At 39.4% G+C, this 14,486-nt stretch overlaps 1 protein-coding gene across 1 annotated transcript in view; it reads left to right on the forward strand.

Moving 5' to 3' along the window:
• The first annotated feature begins 3,441 nt into the window (after nt 1–3,441).
• The window catches only part of DOK6 (docking protein 6), a 242,683-nt gene continuing 231,638 nt past the window's right edge, over nt 3,442–14,486 (forward strand). Inside the window, exon 1 of the mRNA XM_005517298.2 lies at nt 3,442–3,545. Coding sequence (XP_005517355.1) covers nt 3,480–3,545 — 66 coding nt within the window. The 5' untranslated portion in view covers nt 3,442–3,479. The remainder of the gene's footprint in view (nt 3,546–14,486) is intronic.

Here is a 14,486-nt window from a genome sequence, read left to right on the forward strand (position 1 = left end):
CAATGTATTCTTCAGAAGGAATCACTCTGTCTTCCCTGGCACTGCCCACTGAGTTTGTACCTGTTGAGTTTCTGAAACCATTTGACTTCCTGAGATTTCTGAAGAGATAGAGCATTTGGGGTGACTGCTTTGAGGAATCTTCCTTTGTAAGATGTCACTTTCTCAGCAAATACAATGTATGCATGTGAAACACAGACAAGAGTGTTTTCATGGGGAAGTAACAAGACAGTTTGTCTGTATTCCTGTGATTCAGAGTGGCCTTGCTATGCATTTGTGCCCCAAGCTGCCCATGGGACTCATATGCAAATGAATATTTGATCATTCTGTCTGGTGCTATCCAAAGCAGCTGAAAATAAATACCAGACCAATAATTTTATAAGCTCAGGCTGGTTAATTTACACTCTGGAGACTGTAGAATGAAAGTGCTTTGTATTTTACACATATTTTGCTAATCTTTTATTGTATTTTTGTTGTATTTTGTTATAAGAAAAAAAGTAATAACAATGCAATTCATACATGGATTTTAAAGAAAAATACAGAAACAATAGTAAGTAATTGGAGAAAAATCTGTTGAAAATTACTATTAGCTATATGATTATTATAAATCAAAACAATTTTCCTTGCATGTTATATGATAAAACAATATACTCAGGAATAAATGGATGATTAGCTTTGGAAATATTGTACTATTTTCAATTTCATTGGCAAGAAATTTTCCACTATAGAGTTCTGACATGACATGCATGTTAGGGAGGTGACACAAATTCTGCTATATCCTTACTGCAGAAACTGGAAAACTAAAAAGTGCCCAGGAATGTTGTATGTTCTGAAATTGCTATTCTTTCTGAATGATAAACAGAGAAATCTTTTTAAAAAAATAAAATAAAAAATTATTAGTTCCATCTCTGTTTGAGAAAGGAGCACACATAATTTTTCTCACATCCTACAAGTCCATTTTTGTGTAGCTGAGAGGTAGTGAAGAGGGGGGCAGGGACTGCATGCTGCATGTGAAACCAGTTCTACAAACTTACAAATCATTCAGGGTTAATCTGTAAGGAAAATGTCTTTTTGTCAGTTAATTGAATAGGATTATGTACTTTTCTGGTTGGCAATTGAAAGGAAATGTTCCTCTCCTTTTTGATCCTTCAAGAGCTTTCTGTACTTTAAACAATCACTAGTCTCATCTTGAACAAAGCTTTTGTTTAATATGTGGTAAGGTGTCTTAAAAGAATTCTCTTGTAGGCATATGCCAGTTTTCTCTCTAAAATCACTGAATATTCTGATTTGGAATATCTTTAAAAGAGAAATTAAGGAGGAAGTAATATTCTGCCCTAAAGTAGGAGTTCAAACTCATCCTTTTGACATTTCACTGGAAATACCAAGGAAGCCACAATTTTAATAGGCTAAGTATTTTTCTCTATTCCTTTGGATGACCATATCTTAAAAAGTGCATAATTATATTATGCATAATTAATAATGAAATTTTTGTTTGGATAAAAATAATGCAGAATCCCTGTTTCTAGAAGTTGTTCCAAAGTTTCTATAATTGGCAACTGAGTTGCTAGAAAATAAATGGATAGGTAAACTTCCACGTGCTTCACTAATTGCTATTCAATTATGGAAAAAAGATTGGGAACAAATAATAAGGGCTATTATTGGGAGAAGGAATTCTCTTGGCATAGTCTTGTAATTTTTACACTCATTAGACTTGAATGCAAAGCTAAAAGCAGTCAATGAAGATGCAAGATCCAAATGTTAAGATTCTGTTTTGTTTTGTTATTTTTAAATGGGATACCAAACCCTGTTGATAGTGGACTAGCAAAAATAATTTTGTACCCAGTAGTACCCTTTAGGAACTGGAAGATTACTACAAGGTGGCCCGGAAGCCTTCTCTTCCCCAGGCTGAACAACCCCTACTGTCTCTGCCGTTCTTCATAGGAGAGATTTTCCATCCCTCTGGTCATGTTCATGGGCCTCCTCTGGACCTCTCTAACATGTCTTTTCTATGCTAAGTGCTCCAGAGCCGGATGCAGTGCTCCAGGTAGTTTTATAAAGTTACAAAGTTTTTCCTTATAATTCCATCACCCCAGCAGTGTAATAATTTTTCTAGGTTGTATCTTTCCTATTTGCTGCAAGGCTAATCTCTAATGCTGCCTATTGATTTTGAAAATCAGAAATAAATCTAACAAATTTTCAGCTATAGAATTACATTCCATCACCTCAGCCTGCAGCACACCGCATATTTCAAATTCCTGTTTCAGAAAACTTCAGGGCAATGGTGCAGTAGAATGTAGGTATCTAGCAAAAGAGCACATGAAGCTTTCGTTAAGATTATCACACCAATCAGACTTTTTCCACTGAGTTTATTGAGTACAATTTTACATAACAATAGTCATGCACTATCTTGTCAATCCCATGTATCTGTAGTTTTTCTTCCCCAAGCAGCTTAGGTCCATTCTTGTCCATCTCTATTATACATGTAACTAAATCAAACACAATTTCCTCGTTTACTTTCCCTTCCTAATGTCTCCTAAACATGTTTTCTTCAGAAGTCATTCTGCTGGGTCCACCTCAGTGAGCAGTAATTAAACACATGATCATCATTGCGGAGAGCACAGAAAGCCTGTGTGTGACAACTAATTTTTCAACTTCAGATGGACTTAAGTCTTTTCTTCTCTTTTCTTTTTTTTTTTTTTTTCTTCCTTCACTTCTGTAGCTTAGATATTTGTTTCATTAAGTTTGTTGTACTGACACAACAGTTCCGCGTTTGCTGCTGGGCGTCTACGCGGCTTCCTGAATGCAAGAGACTGAAAGATGCCCTCCCGTGCCGTGTTTCCCAAGGGATCTGCCACCGGAGCCGGGGATGCCGCGGCCGCAGCCATCCGCCAGCCTGGAGAAAAGCGGACAACACCGGGGCAGCCGAGGAGAGCACCAGCCTTCGGCCCCGTGCAGTGCCCGTGCGGTGCCCGTGCGGTGCCCGCGCTCCGCCGGCCCGAGGCGGCCCGCGCCCCCTCAGCGCCCCCTCAGCGGGCCCCGGCGGGGGGCGGGGGGCAGTGCCGGCGCTGGGGGCTGGCTCCGCGGCCGCGGCGCCGGGGGCGGGGTTCCCGCTCCGCCCCGCCCCGCCCGCCGCCCGCCCGCTCCCGGCCGTAGGCGCGGGCAGTCGCGAAGCCAGCGCCGGGGGGGGCGGGGCGGGGGGGGGCCGGGCGTGGGGGCGGGGCGGAGGGGGGCAGGGCAGCGAGGGGCCGGCGGAGGAGCGGAGCGGGGCGGAGCGGCCGCCACCCGCCCGGCGGGGCGGTGCAGAGCCGAGCCGAGCGAGGAGCGGAGCGCGGCGGCTGCCGCTGCCTGGATGCCAGAAGCGCCTCTGGAGCCAGCGGCCGGCGGCGCCCGGGAGGGCCCGGGAGAGGAGGAGGAGGAGGCGACGGCGGCGGAGGCGGAGGAGGACTCCGGGCGCGGAGGGGAGGAAGCAGGCAGCGCTTGCCATGGCCTCCAACTTTAACGATATAGTCAAGCAAGGCTACGTAAAAATTCGCAGCAGGAAGCTGGGGGTGAGTTCTTTCTCCCTTCGCCGGCCCTGGCCGGGGTGGGGGCGAGGCGCCGGGTGTCGCCTCGTCGGCCTGGGGGGCGGTGGTGCCCCGGGCCGGGGCCGCCAGCGTGGGGCGCGGCGACCTGCTGCTGCTACTGCTGCTGCTGCTGCCGCCGCCACTGCTGCTGCTGGGGCTGCCTCTGGTGCGGCTACCGCTGGTGCTGCCGCTGCCGGGGCTTGGACTTCGCTCCCAGCTCCGGAGGGGTCGGTGGGGCTGCGCTGCCCTTGCGCCTCGGAGAGAGCCGGCTGCTCTCCTCTCCGGGAAGGCGCCGCTCCTCCTTCTATCTCAGCCAGAGTCACTGTCCGCGAAAAGCTGCGCCCCGTGCCTCCGTCCTCCTCCAGTACCCCAACCCAGGCCGGGGCTGACACTCCCCTTTGGCCGCCCCTGCGCTCCCCTGTCCCTCGCCTTGCTGCCTCCGGCAAGGGCTTGGGTGGGGAGAGGAAGGCACAGGCAGTAGCTGTAAACTTTGTGTACAGATACTCCCTCTCTCCCTCCCATTTCGGAGAGGGATGTTTTCAATCAGGGCAGGGTCAGAGAACACTGGTACTCCGGAGTACCAGAGGAACAGGGAAAAGCGGGCGTGGAGGTGTGGTGGTGCTCTGCCCTAGGGCATGGGGGACTGGGGACTGGGAGCCTGCGGCTCACCGGGGATGGACAGGGAGGCAACGGGGCGACAGCCTCATGAGCCTAAAGGCAGATGCAGAGGCTGACAGTGATAAAAACTAGGGGCAGTCTCTTAGGTGAGGGTGGCTGTTCGCGGTGCCCACCGGGATGCTCAGCGGCACCGTGTGTGCTATCACATTGGCCGTGGGCACTTTCTGTGAAGGGGTGCATCAAATCTTGAAAAGGCAGTGAAGTTGGAGCAGAGTGTGTGCAGAGGTCAGGATTTTCTAAACTTCAGTCGATCCCGGGAATCATCGGTTTGGTCTGTCTCCTACCCTTTGTGAGAGAGCAGGACTGCTTTCTTGCACAGCTACTGATGTTGTCAATAATCCGGAAAGGTCCAAGTCCATCTTGGCCTGACGCTGGGAGGAGGTCTGAGGTTCTTTGTGTTCCCTCTTTCAGTTTTTCTTCAGGTGTGCAGAAAAGTGCAGGGTCTTTACCAGCTCTCCCTTCCAGGGAGGTGGTCCCTGCTTCCCCTAAAACCCAGCAGCAGGGACCGTGTGAAATGTGCCGTCCTGCAAGTCGTGCTCTGTGAGCTTAGCACGGTGCTAATATTTATCTCCTCCTCCTCCTCCTCCTCCTCCTCTCTCCCTTCCCCCCACAGATGCTGTGCATTGCTTGCAGACACAGCGTGCAGGATGGTGGGACACTAATCATAAATTGACCTTTGGTGACTTGGCAGGGCTGTTAATTCCAGAAGAGCACAGGAAAGTTTGGTACAAACCATTAATAGCCTCAACTACAAATGTTTGAGAGATGGTGTAAATCCAAAGAGAGTGGATGCTCTTATTAATGATTTTGCAACCCCAGAGTCACTCTGTGCATCAGTCATGCATTAATCTTATCTGAAGAAACAATTTCTAAGCGTTAATTTGTTTCTGGCAGTCCTCTGCTTAACCTTTGCTGATCAGTTTTTCCCCTGCTCAGCAGTGCTATTGGATGGGCCCAACACAAAGCAGAGAGATGATGGTATTCCATCACCTTGATGTTAGTAGTTGGAAGCAGAGTTAATCTATTTGGTTTGCAAATCTGAATTTGAAGCCATCTTGAGTGTCCTTTAAGTGTGAAATTATGTATATGCAAATACTTTTATATACCTATGTCTATGGCGTATGTGCAACAAATGTAGAGTTCACATCACAGTAATCTTGGATGATACTTGCTGACTTGTGTAAAAAAAATTATGAAGAGAGTGATATTTCATTGCAGAATGTCTTATGTAGCTTGAATATTTTGTTTTGAAGATGTTAATCAGATTTTTTTAAGAGGGACACATAAAACTTTTTTTTTGCACGGATATTTTCCATGGTTGTAATGATTATCATACTGCTACACTAAGCAGAAGGGAAATAGTTCATATGGTGTCTGTGGAGGATTTTCTCCTACTTGTGTGTGAGGGTGACAATTCAGACTATACAGCCTCAGGCAGGTGGTAGTATAAGCTTAAATATGACATATGGAAATGCGCATCTGAATAAATCTATTCAATACAATTTAAAAGGGATTATATTTTATAGAAAATAGCATCAAAATTCAAATGAGTGTGATGATTGAAAGGTAGGAATATGTGTGTATATATCCATAGCTAATTGGATTCTTGTGATTGAATATCTAAATTAATGCAATTTTTATTCACCAAGTGAAACATTAAAGGTTTGTCCTTTTTTTTCTTTATGTCTGTCTCCAAGTCCAAACCTTAATGACTTACACTGGAGCCACTATAATGTAGGTGAATACATCAGTTTTCAGGGATATAAATGTCTGCTAGCAAATGAATGTTTTTAACCTCCAAAAATACTGAAAAGAGGGAAGAGAGCAATGAGTTCTGGAAACTATGGCTAAGATAATTTTTAGATATGGCAGTAGAATTTTATCTCTTGCTAGTTGTGTTTCATTCTTACACACTGGAAGTTACTGGGGTAGTTGTTTTTTTTGTCATAATAGTCTACATTCTTTGAATATTTCAGTCTCCTGAAAAGCAGATTGATTAAAACTTGGAGAGCTGAGGTGTCTAATACCAATTTAAGTGCTAGACTTGGGCAATAAAACTAATTCTAACTTTTAGGTTGGTAGCCAATTCATTACAGAAATTCTTCCAGTTCAGCTTTTATTCTGTTTTGTGACTGAGGGAGCCCTGGCTAGGAATCAAGTGGAAGATACTTCAATAGTATGTTTTCATTTTATTGAAAAAAAGAAAAACAAACCCTCAACAAAAAGCTTTCATTTGGAGAGAATTTTCTGGTAGAATTTACTTTTTCGAGAATTTAATTTCCAAAAACCCAAGCAGTAAATCTTAATCTGATTGTAAAGTAGGAATCTTTATTTTTTATTTTTTTTTTAACAAGGTGTAATGTTTACTTCTGACGTTTTACACCGATACCTTGCTTTAAGTACTTGTTACCCTGTCTGCGTACTCCCTAAATACCTTAAAATTCTATTCACAGTATTCATGAAGTCAGGACTCGAGCTGTTTTCCCCGTCAGTAATTGATTCTGTTCAGAAAAGTGATTTGAAGATAAAAATGATGCCTAAATCTTGATGGAAATACATGACAAGAAAACTGCGAGAATTTGTCCTCACTTTTTTGTTTAGTGCTACTTGATCATTAACTTCTATTTTGCCTGCTTTTTTCAGTGTAATCCTTAAGTGCTTGTTTACAGAAATTCATTAATAAGTAAATTGAATGGTATATTCTTCTGACAGTCCAGTATTTTCCAGTAGACCTCATTGTTCTGATACCTTTACAATGTTAAAACTGCTTTTGTTGTAAGGTTGGATGGTCAGCTGAAGAGGTTTACCAGCCTCTCTGTTTTTGTATTCTGACTCTGGGGATATCATGGTTTCTGCAGTGGAGATTCCAGGCCACGAGGAGACATCCAGCCAGTCTGACCACTTAGCCTGTCTCCTTACTTTTGTTAGGCATGAACTGTACATGAAACTTTTCTCTGGGGCCTTGAAATATCAAATATATGTTAAAGGCTATGTAGTAGGCAAGCTTATGTGTATCCGTCACATCTTCATCAAGGTATCACAGTGTCTTTGAAATTTAGGAACTGTAGTCATTGAGGATGGCAGTAATTAAAACATCTTTATAAAATCTGTTTCCCTGCAGCCTAAATATGCCTTTCTTTACAGTGCCCTGGCATTCCTGCATTGTTTGATATTTTGCTTTTCTCTAATACTACATAAAGGAAATACTCATTCTTGCAGCCATTTCATTTGACCTGTATGACCCTTCTTTGAAATAAATTTGATTGTAATGTGGTGTGCTGTTCAATCAGAATAGGTCATTTGTGTAGTGTGGAACGGGACTGTGCTGCCTTTGTTCTTTTGGAATCTTTCATACTTGTGTCACATTAAAATTCATATGACACAATTTTGTACTGCACTGGCTGTGCTTATAGGCTGAAACTTTCTTGTAGCAGATTGGAATCCCTTTGTTGCCTCCTAATAAACTAAGCTGTGAGGATTTCATGCCTTGCTGAAGTGCTGTTTCTTAGAAAAAAAACAATTTGATGTCACATTAGGAAGTCTAATTAAAAATTAACTTGTGTCACTTTGATTGTCTTGTTTTGAGCCATATCAACCTTTGCAGTCATAATCTTATTGTTTGTTTGGTTTTGTCTTTTTTTTTTTTTTTGTCACACCTTGGCCATGGAATGAAAGAATTCTATCTCTTGGAAATTTTCACTCCATTTGTTAATAATTACTAATTTTTCTGTGTTTCCACATACTAAGTGGAATTATTTTCTGGGTGCTTCAGTTTATACTCTAATACACCTATCCAAAGAGAAAATTGTACCTGCCAGTCAGTCTTGATTGAGTAATAAATGGTAGGTTGCTCTTAGTCACCAAATTAGAAGTTTTACCATATAACCTCCCTCTATTTTTAACCCTACTTTTAGATCATTACAGGTACCTTTTCTGTAAATGAACAAAGTGTTTCTCCTTCAGCAGTTAACCCCGTCTTCAATCAATCAGGACTAACAAAGTTATGAATACAAACCACTGATTGCAGTGTGGTTCCTCTTGAAATAATGTGGTATGTGTCTTAAAAAAAATCCTAACATTCAGTTGATATTGTGTGGATATTTTGGGCAAAGAAAACAAAGGGACCTGAAAAATTTCTTGGGTTTGAGATTACATTGATTGATGGCACTGGCTCTGCGAGTGGGTCGTGACGAATACAGAGGGCAAAGTAAAGGTTCTTCTATTTCTTTGAGTTGCCATAACGTATACTAAGAAACAAACAAGCAGATGAAAAAGTACAGGCAAGTAGTGCACCTGGAATAGATATTTTTTCCATAGATTGTTTTGTATTATTATCTATGGGAAAGGTGCTCAGCCTGATTGTAAGCACGGAGATTGCCTTTTATATAACTGCATCCTGACGAGTGATATAAACTGTGAGTTGAGTCTTGGAGTATGAAAATAATTCAAATGATACTATAAAACCTTAATTCCCATTTTTAATGAATTTTAATTTTTATAAAGCTTCAGATGGACAGGATTTAGATTGCAGATTCCTTTCTAGTAAAGGACTTTCTTTTTCACGATACTTCAAGGCAACCTGAGATATGGAATTAAAAGGATTTCACCATAATCCACTAAAGAACCTAGTCACATTCTCTACTTAATACTGAGCATCATTTAAAATACCAATAATTACTGCTTTCAGTCCTTTTGCTACAGTTATGTGAATGGATTTGAAGAATTAAAAGGAAAATACATGGATTTCCAATTCTGTCATTATGGAAAGAACAATCATCTTGAGCTTCTGACCAGTTTTTATTGATTAAGCATATTGTACAGGAAATTGAAAGAAATATCTTGCAGCCATGGTAAACAAGGACAAAAAGTCCCACAACTTTTTATGCTTATGTTTGTGTTAAAGGAGCTTGTGAGTCAGGCTTGTGGTAAGCACTTTGAGGTTGCTGTTCTTCCCAGTTATTTTCTTCATGTGCTTTCCCATCTCTTAATTCCCAAGAGGTGTGATAGCCGAAGGTCTAGTAATTCTGTAATGGATGGCACTTACTTAAAGTCAAGTAGTTCTCTTTTGTAGACAGCATATCACATCCATGTTACCAATGGATTATAGATGCTTCTATTTTTACTCTTGTGTGTAATACCATTGGCCTCAGTGAGATTACACTTCAGCTATAGTAAGATTACACAAAGAAATGTTTGTACAGGCTCTCTCTCACTTGCATATTTTGAGATGGTAAGATTTTATTGAGAGTTTATCGTATCTTCTGTAAGGCCTTCTGTTTTTTTCATTTAGGAGTCTGTCATTTTTGTCCTACAATGGACATTAAAACCTGATGAAAAGACCCAGAGAAAAGACCTGAAGTCAATTTAAGGAACCCATTAACTTTGGTGGCTTTGGTTCAGTGTCCATGTGGGAACATTAGCCACATGCATAGAACATGAATTTCCTTGTTGTAAAATGCCTTTCAAATCCCACTCAAAGGAATTGTCCTTTCTGAAATTGGTAATTATGGAAGGAACATGCTCTGAGTCCTTGAAATATACAAGGAATTATTAATGTAATTCCAGTAGTGAGTTTTCTTCCTAGTTTTTTAGAAATAATCTCTCTTCGAATCATTCATTCAGATTTCTGCAAGCAGTGCAAAATGCTTTATAGCTGTTGCCTGGCAACAACATATTCAGGCAACAGCATATGTGAGTCAGTTGTTAGTTATATGTTTATATATGTGGCTGTGTATAGAGCATATATTTTAGACAGATAATAATGATATATTTAAAAAAATAAACAACATGCTATTAAGTGTTCTTTTTAAAAATAATAAAATTCAAATAAAGGTTTTGGAGTCTACATTATCCTGGAAAGTTTGTCTTTTGTTTTAGGTTATCTGAAAGATCAGCCAGCTGAACAGCTTTTCACAAATGTCATGATGTAGTTAATATACTTCCATTCAGTCTGAGCGAGCAGTGTAAAATATTCTCTTTGTTGAAGGCAAGCAATATTTTATATGTATGGATGCTAAATTATATCCCTCACTGTTCTTTAAATTAATAATGTGTTATTGAACCAAAATGTGGTGTTTTACTGTGTACTGTAACCTTTCATATGTATTTTAAATAATAATTGTTAATGTTACACTGCAGTTTTTGGTTTTAAACTTTGCAACTTGCAGAGCAACTCTTAAGATTCAAAATGATTGTGGTGTATTATTATAATGATTCATAGTTGGGTTGAATTTTTTTTTCCAGAAAAAATACAGACTTCATCTCTAAATACTATGAAATTTCTTTAAGAAAATCAATAAAGAAAAACAAAGAAACCTTTTGCTACTGCGGAGAAAGTTTTTATGCAGTAGGACAAAATTGTAAACTTATGAAAAAGATTTTAGTGAGAGTACAGTGTGTGCAGTAACTATCTTGACACTTGTGCACATAAATGCTTACTTTTGATTAATGTTTTTTTTAGTATTCAGAAAAAGTGTTCACACATGTCTGAGGAAGAAAACTGTGATTGATAAGTACTATACCTTAAAACTTCGTACAAGTCAAGAGAGTTACACAGTGAGATCTGCAGCTGGCATCAGGCAGGAATACTCTTACTGACTAGGATAGGGTAGGATAGCTTTCTTGGAAAGAGTTCTGAAAATGAATGTTAATTTTGAAGTCTACTTAGAAATTGAAGGGGGGGGTTAAAAAAAAAAAGCGTCTTTTAGCTAGTAATGAAGTACACTTCTTTTCAAAAGTCATCTCCTCTGCAAAATGGGTCTTCCAGATTCTAATGCTTTTTATCAATTGCCACGTGTGAAACTGGCGTTGCTGTCATACTGAGAGGTTACAAGCCCATGCAAATGGAGCCTCACAGGAATTACTGTTCACTTAAGATGCACATAAATTAGGAAGATAATTAAGGGAAGTGTGTAAATCTTTTAAAAGATTGATCTTCTTTCTCTCTGTTGTTCAGTTGCCAAAATGTCCCTCATCATCTCTGGCTTTTCTGGGCTGAACTTTGGAAAGGTTGTATTCATTAACATGTCAGTGAGGAATTAGAAGCACACAGCATTGACTAGATCTGAAGAAAAAAGTTACACTGTGTCTGCTGGAGGAAGGGCTCTTTGGCATGTTTCCCCTACCTGTTCATTGCAGAAAGAATTAATAGCAAAGTTTAATATTGAAAGGCTGTCACCACTGTAGAACCAAATTACTACCATCTTTGACAAAGAAGCCTCTGATACTTCCAATACTCTTTGTTTGTCCCTGGATTTTTTTCTTTATGTGAGACAGTCTTGCTTCGAGGTACCCTGCCCTCAGAGTGAATTGTACGTTCTTCTTTCCTTGTGCAAACACTTTTTTTCCTGCAAAGAGAAAACAGTGCATGAAGTCTCAAAAAATAAGAATACAAAAGAGTTTTTTGACTGAGTTGTCATAATTAGTGGTTTTGTACAGTGCCTAAAAAGAAGAGGAAGCTTCATTTTAACTGAAGTTGACATGTCCAATTATTAGTCACTAGATTAGTATGATAATGTGTATGATAAGCATAATGTATATAAAATAGTATGACAATAAACACCCTAACAAAGGGTGGAGGTTAATATTTCATAGCTGCAGCAAGGTTATTAAAATAAAAGATCTTTTACTGAGTTTTATTTCCTGTACTTCTAATATCCTACACTACAGATTGAATTCTAGAGCTTTTTGCACTGATGATGAAATAACCTCCTTTGAGAAGACAAAAATCTTTGTACTGACATGTTGGACTCAATATTAGAGATGTTAAATTTTAGTCTTTTGCAGAGATGTAATTTGTAATCTTGAGCACTTTGATTCATTCCAGCCTTATTCTCAATTATTCTAAGCCCACTGTATGCTACATAAATTAAATCTAAAGCTGTGTTAAGGCTCCTTATACCACCATAGTGAATGCTTTTAGCGAAAATGGGAAACAGGCTTTTTGAGCTTAACTTTACTGTTTGTAAAATTAGTATAATCTCTTTTCACCTGTGATTGCTTTATTTTGTCTGTTTCAGCTGTAAACTCATGTTCAGTTCTCCTTTAAAATGGGTAAGTTGGCTCACACTAACTGTGGTCAAAATATTATTAGGTGCTACAACTCTATAGAAAACACTGGGGTAATTAATATTTCACTCTTAATAATTTGAATTTCATAACTATGGAATGGCTGAGGTTGAAAGAACCTCTGGAGGTCACCTGATCCAACATCTCTCTCAGGCACGGTCACTGTCTATTTTAATGTTGTATGGAGACTTTCAGGTGAAAAGAAACTTCTGGTTGTGTTTCATTGAATTCTTCTATGGAATTATTTTTTTTTACAATCAGGATTTATTTTGTAATTTATTTTAGATTTTTGTATATAAAGAAGGAGAATACTGTTCGTTTTCCACCCAGATATTACTGATAGAAATGATTGCACTTCAGTTTTCTTCTTAGAAACAAGCGTCAGGAATAGGAATGCAAGAAGTCTGAAGCTCATAACTTTGATTAGCCTTATGTCTCTTTTGCCTTGAGACAGAATTATAGCACAAAATTTCAAGTGTTGAAGAATTTCACTTTTAAAAGTAGATATTGAAATGTTTAAGGTAGAATTTTTCACATCCTACTTGGCAGAACAATCCTGAAAGTTTATATTGAAAAATACAGTGCATGAGACAGTTTCATAACTGCTTGGGTTGCTGGTCTGCTGTTGTGGGTGTAAATTTCTGACCTCAGCCATGCAGAAAAGCTGTATTTGTCAAATATATGGCACATAAAGTAACAAACATATTTTAAAGCAGGGGGAGGAGTTAAAGACATTACTGCAACATCTTTTTCCTTTCTTAGTGCAGTGTATCACTGGTCAGATTTTGAGAAGGCATCAGTTGTCTCATCTCTAAATTTTATACAAGCCATATTCTTCCATATAAAAGTTGGAGACCTCTTACTCTGTAGGCTTATATGAAGCTTTCTTCTATGAAATGCTGATGCTTAGCCTTAAGTTGTATGTTTTACCCATAATATCTTGTGGCCCAGCACGGGAAACATGTATTTGCATGGTCCTGTAGAGGTGTATGACTTTGTGTAGGTTGTAGGGTGAATCAGTTGAGTCCCCTTGCAGAGCCTAGAGATAACAAAATTCATTGTTTCTTGAGGAATTCTACCTACACAAGATGTGCAGTAGAGGAGCACTATAGAAGCATTTATTGAGTGGAAATATATAAATTTAGAAAAAAAAAAGAAATATCAAATTATGATTTGCACATAATATTTGCCTATAACAAGAAAAAGTTGTTTTTTTTTTCCTGCAAAAAAGGAATAATTTTGAGATCACTGAATGATTGGTATCTTCTTCGGTGTGTCATAGCTCAAAGACAATAGGGTTGAAGCTCTACTGGGTAGCTTTTGCTAATAAGAGTACTGGTTGAACCTTTTTTTATTGGTTGAAGTTTTCATTGGTTGAAGTGTGTTTTCATTATCAACACACTTAGGTGGCAATGTGTTCCCTCGTCATGTTACATTTTTCCAATTATTGAATAATGTGGATGTCTGGGGTTTTTTTGATAATGAAAATTCTAATGTAGGACCATCCAAAAGAAAAATAAGAGAAAAGAAATGACTTTTGGCTTTAAGTGCGAGCATGTAGATGAATTAGATCATCTGTTTCAGGTGTAGGTAATAGTTACCTTGATTAGATCTCACTGCTCAGTGTAGGCACATCTTTAATTTCTTCTGATGAGTTGTAAAATCAAACGTTTTTACAGGGAAAGCTATGCAACAGACAAAAAGTTTCTTAGCCCTAAATCTGTATATGTACATAAATTTTAGTTGGTGAGAATTAGTGAAAATTAGATTTGCAAAAAGCAGAGTGAAAAATTCTGAGATCTGTCTTCCCTGATAGAGCAGAATCTCTTACAGATAGTATTCTCAATAATGACACTTCATGTAGTAAATAGATAAAGAATGTAGCAGAAGGAATAAGGAGTGAAAGAAAGGAAGCAGTCTGCTGTAGGCTGATGTTGCAGAAAAATAAGAATGGAATAATTTTTATGGTCCCAGAGGTCTTAATAAAGGAGAAAACTGCAGTTTTTAAAAGGTGAAGTAGATACATTAATTCAAAGGCTCTATTTCTAGAATATAAGCTATTACACATTATAGGACTCATCCAAGACCCAGGGGCCAAATGGAATATTGCGGAGTCACGGCCATTTCAGAAGGTTCAGGTTATTTTGAAGAATTAGGTCTGAATGCCTGTAGTGTATCATT

This window comes from Pseudopodoces humilis, chromosome 1 (genome assembly GCF_049639895.1).
Source record: "Pseudopodoces humilis isolate 2021_Gansu_Grassland_sample_001 chromosome 1, ASM4963989v1, whole genome shotgun sequence".
NCBI lineage: Eukaryota > Metazoa > Chordata > Aves > Passeriformes > Paridae > Pseudopodoces > Pseudopodoces humilis.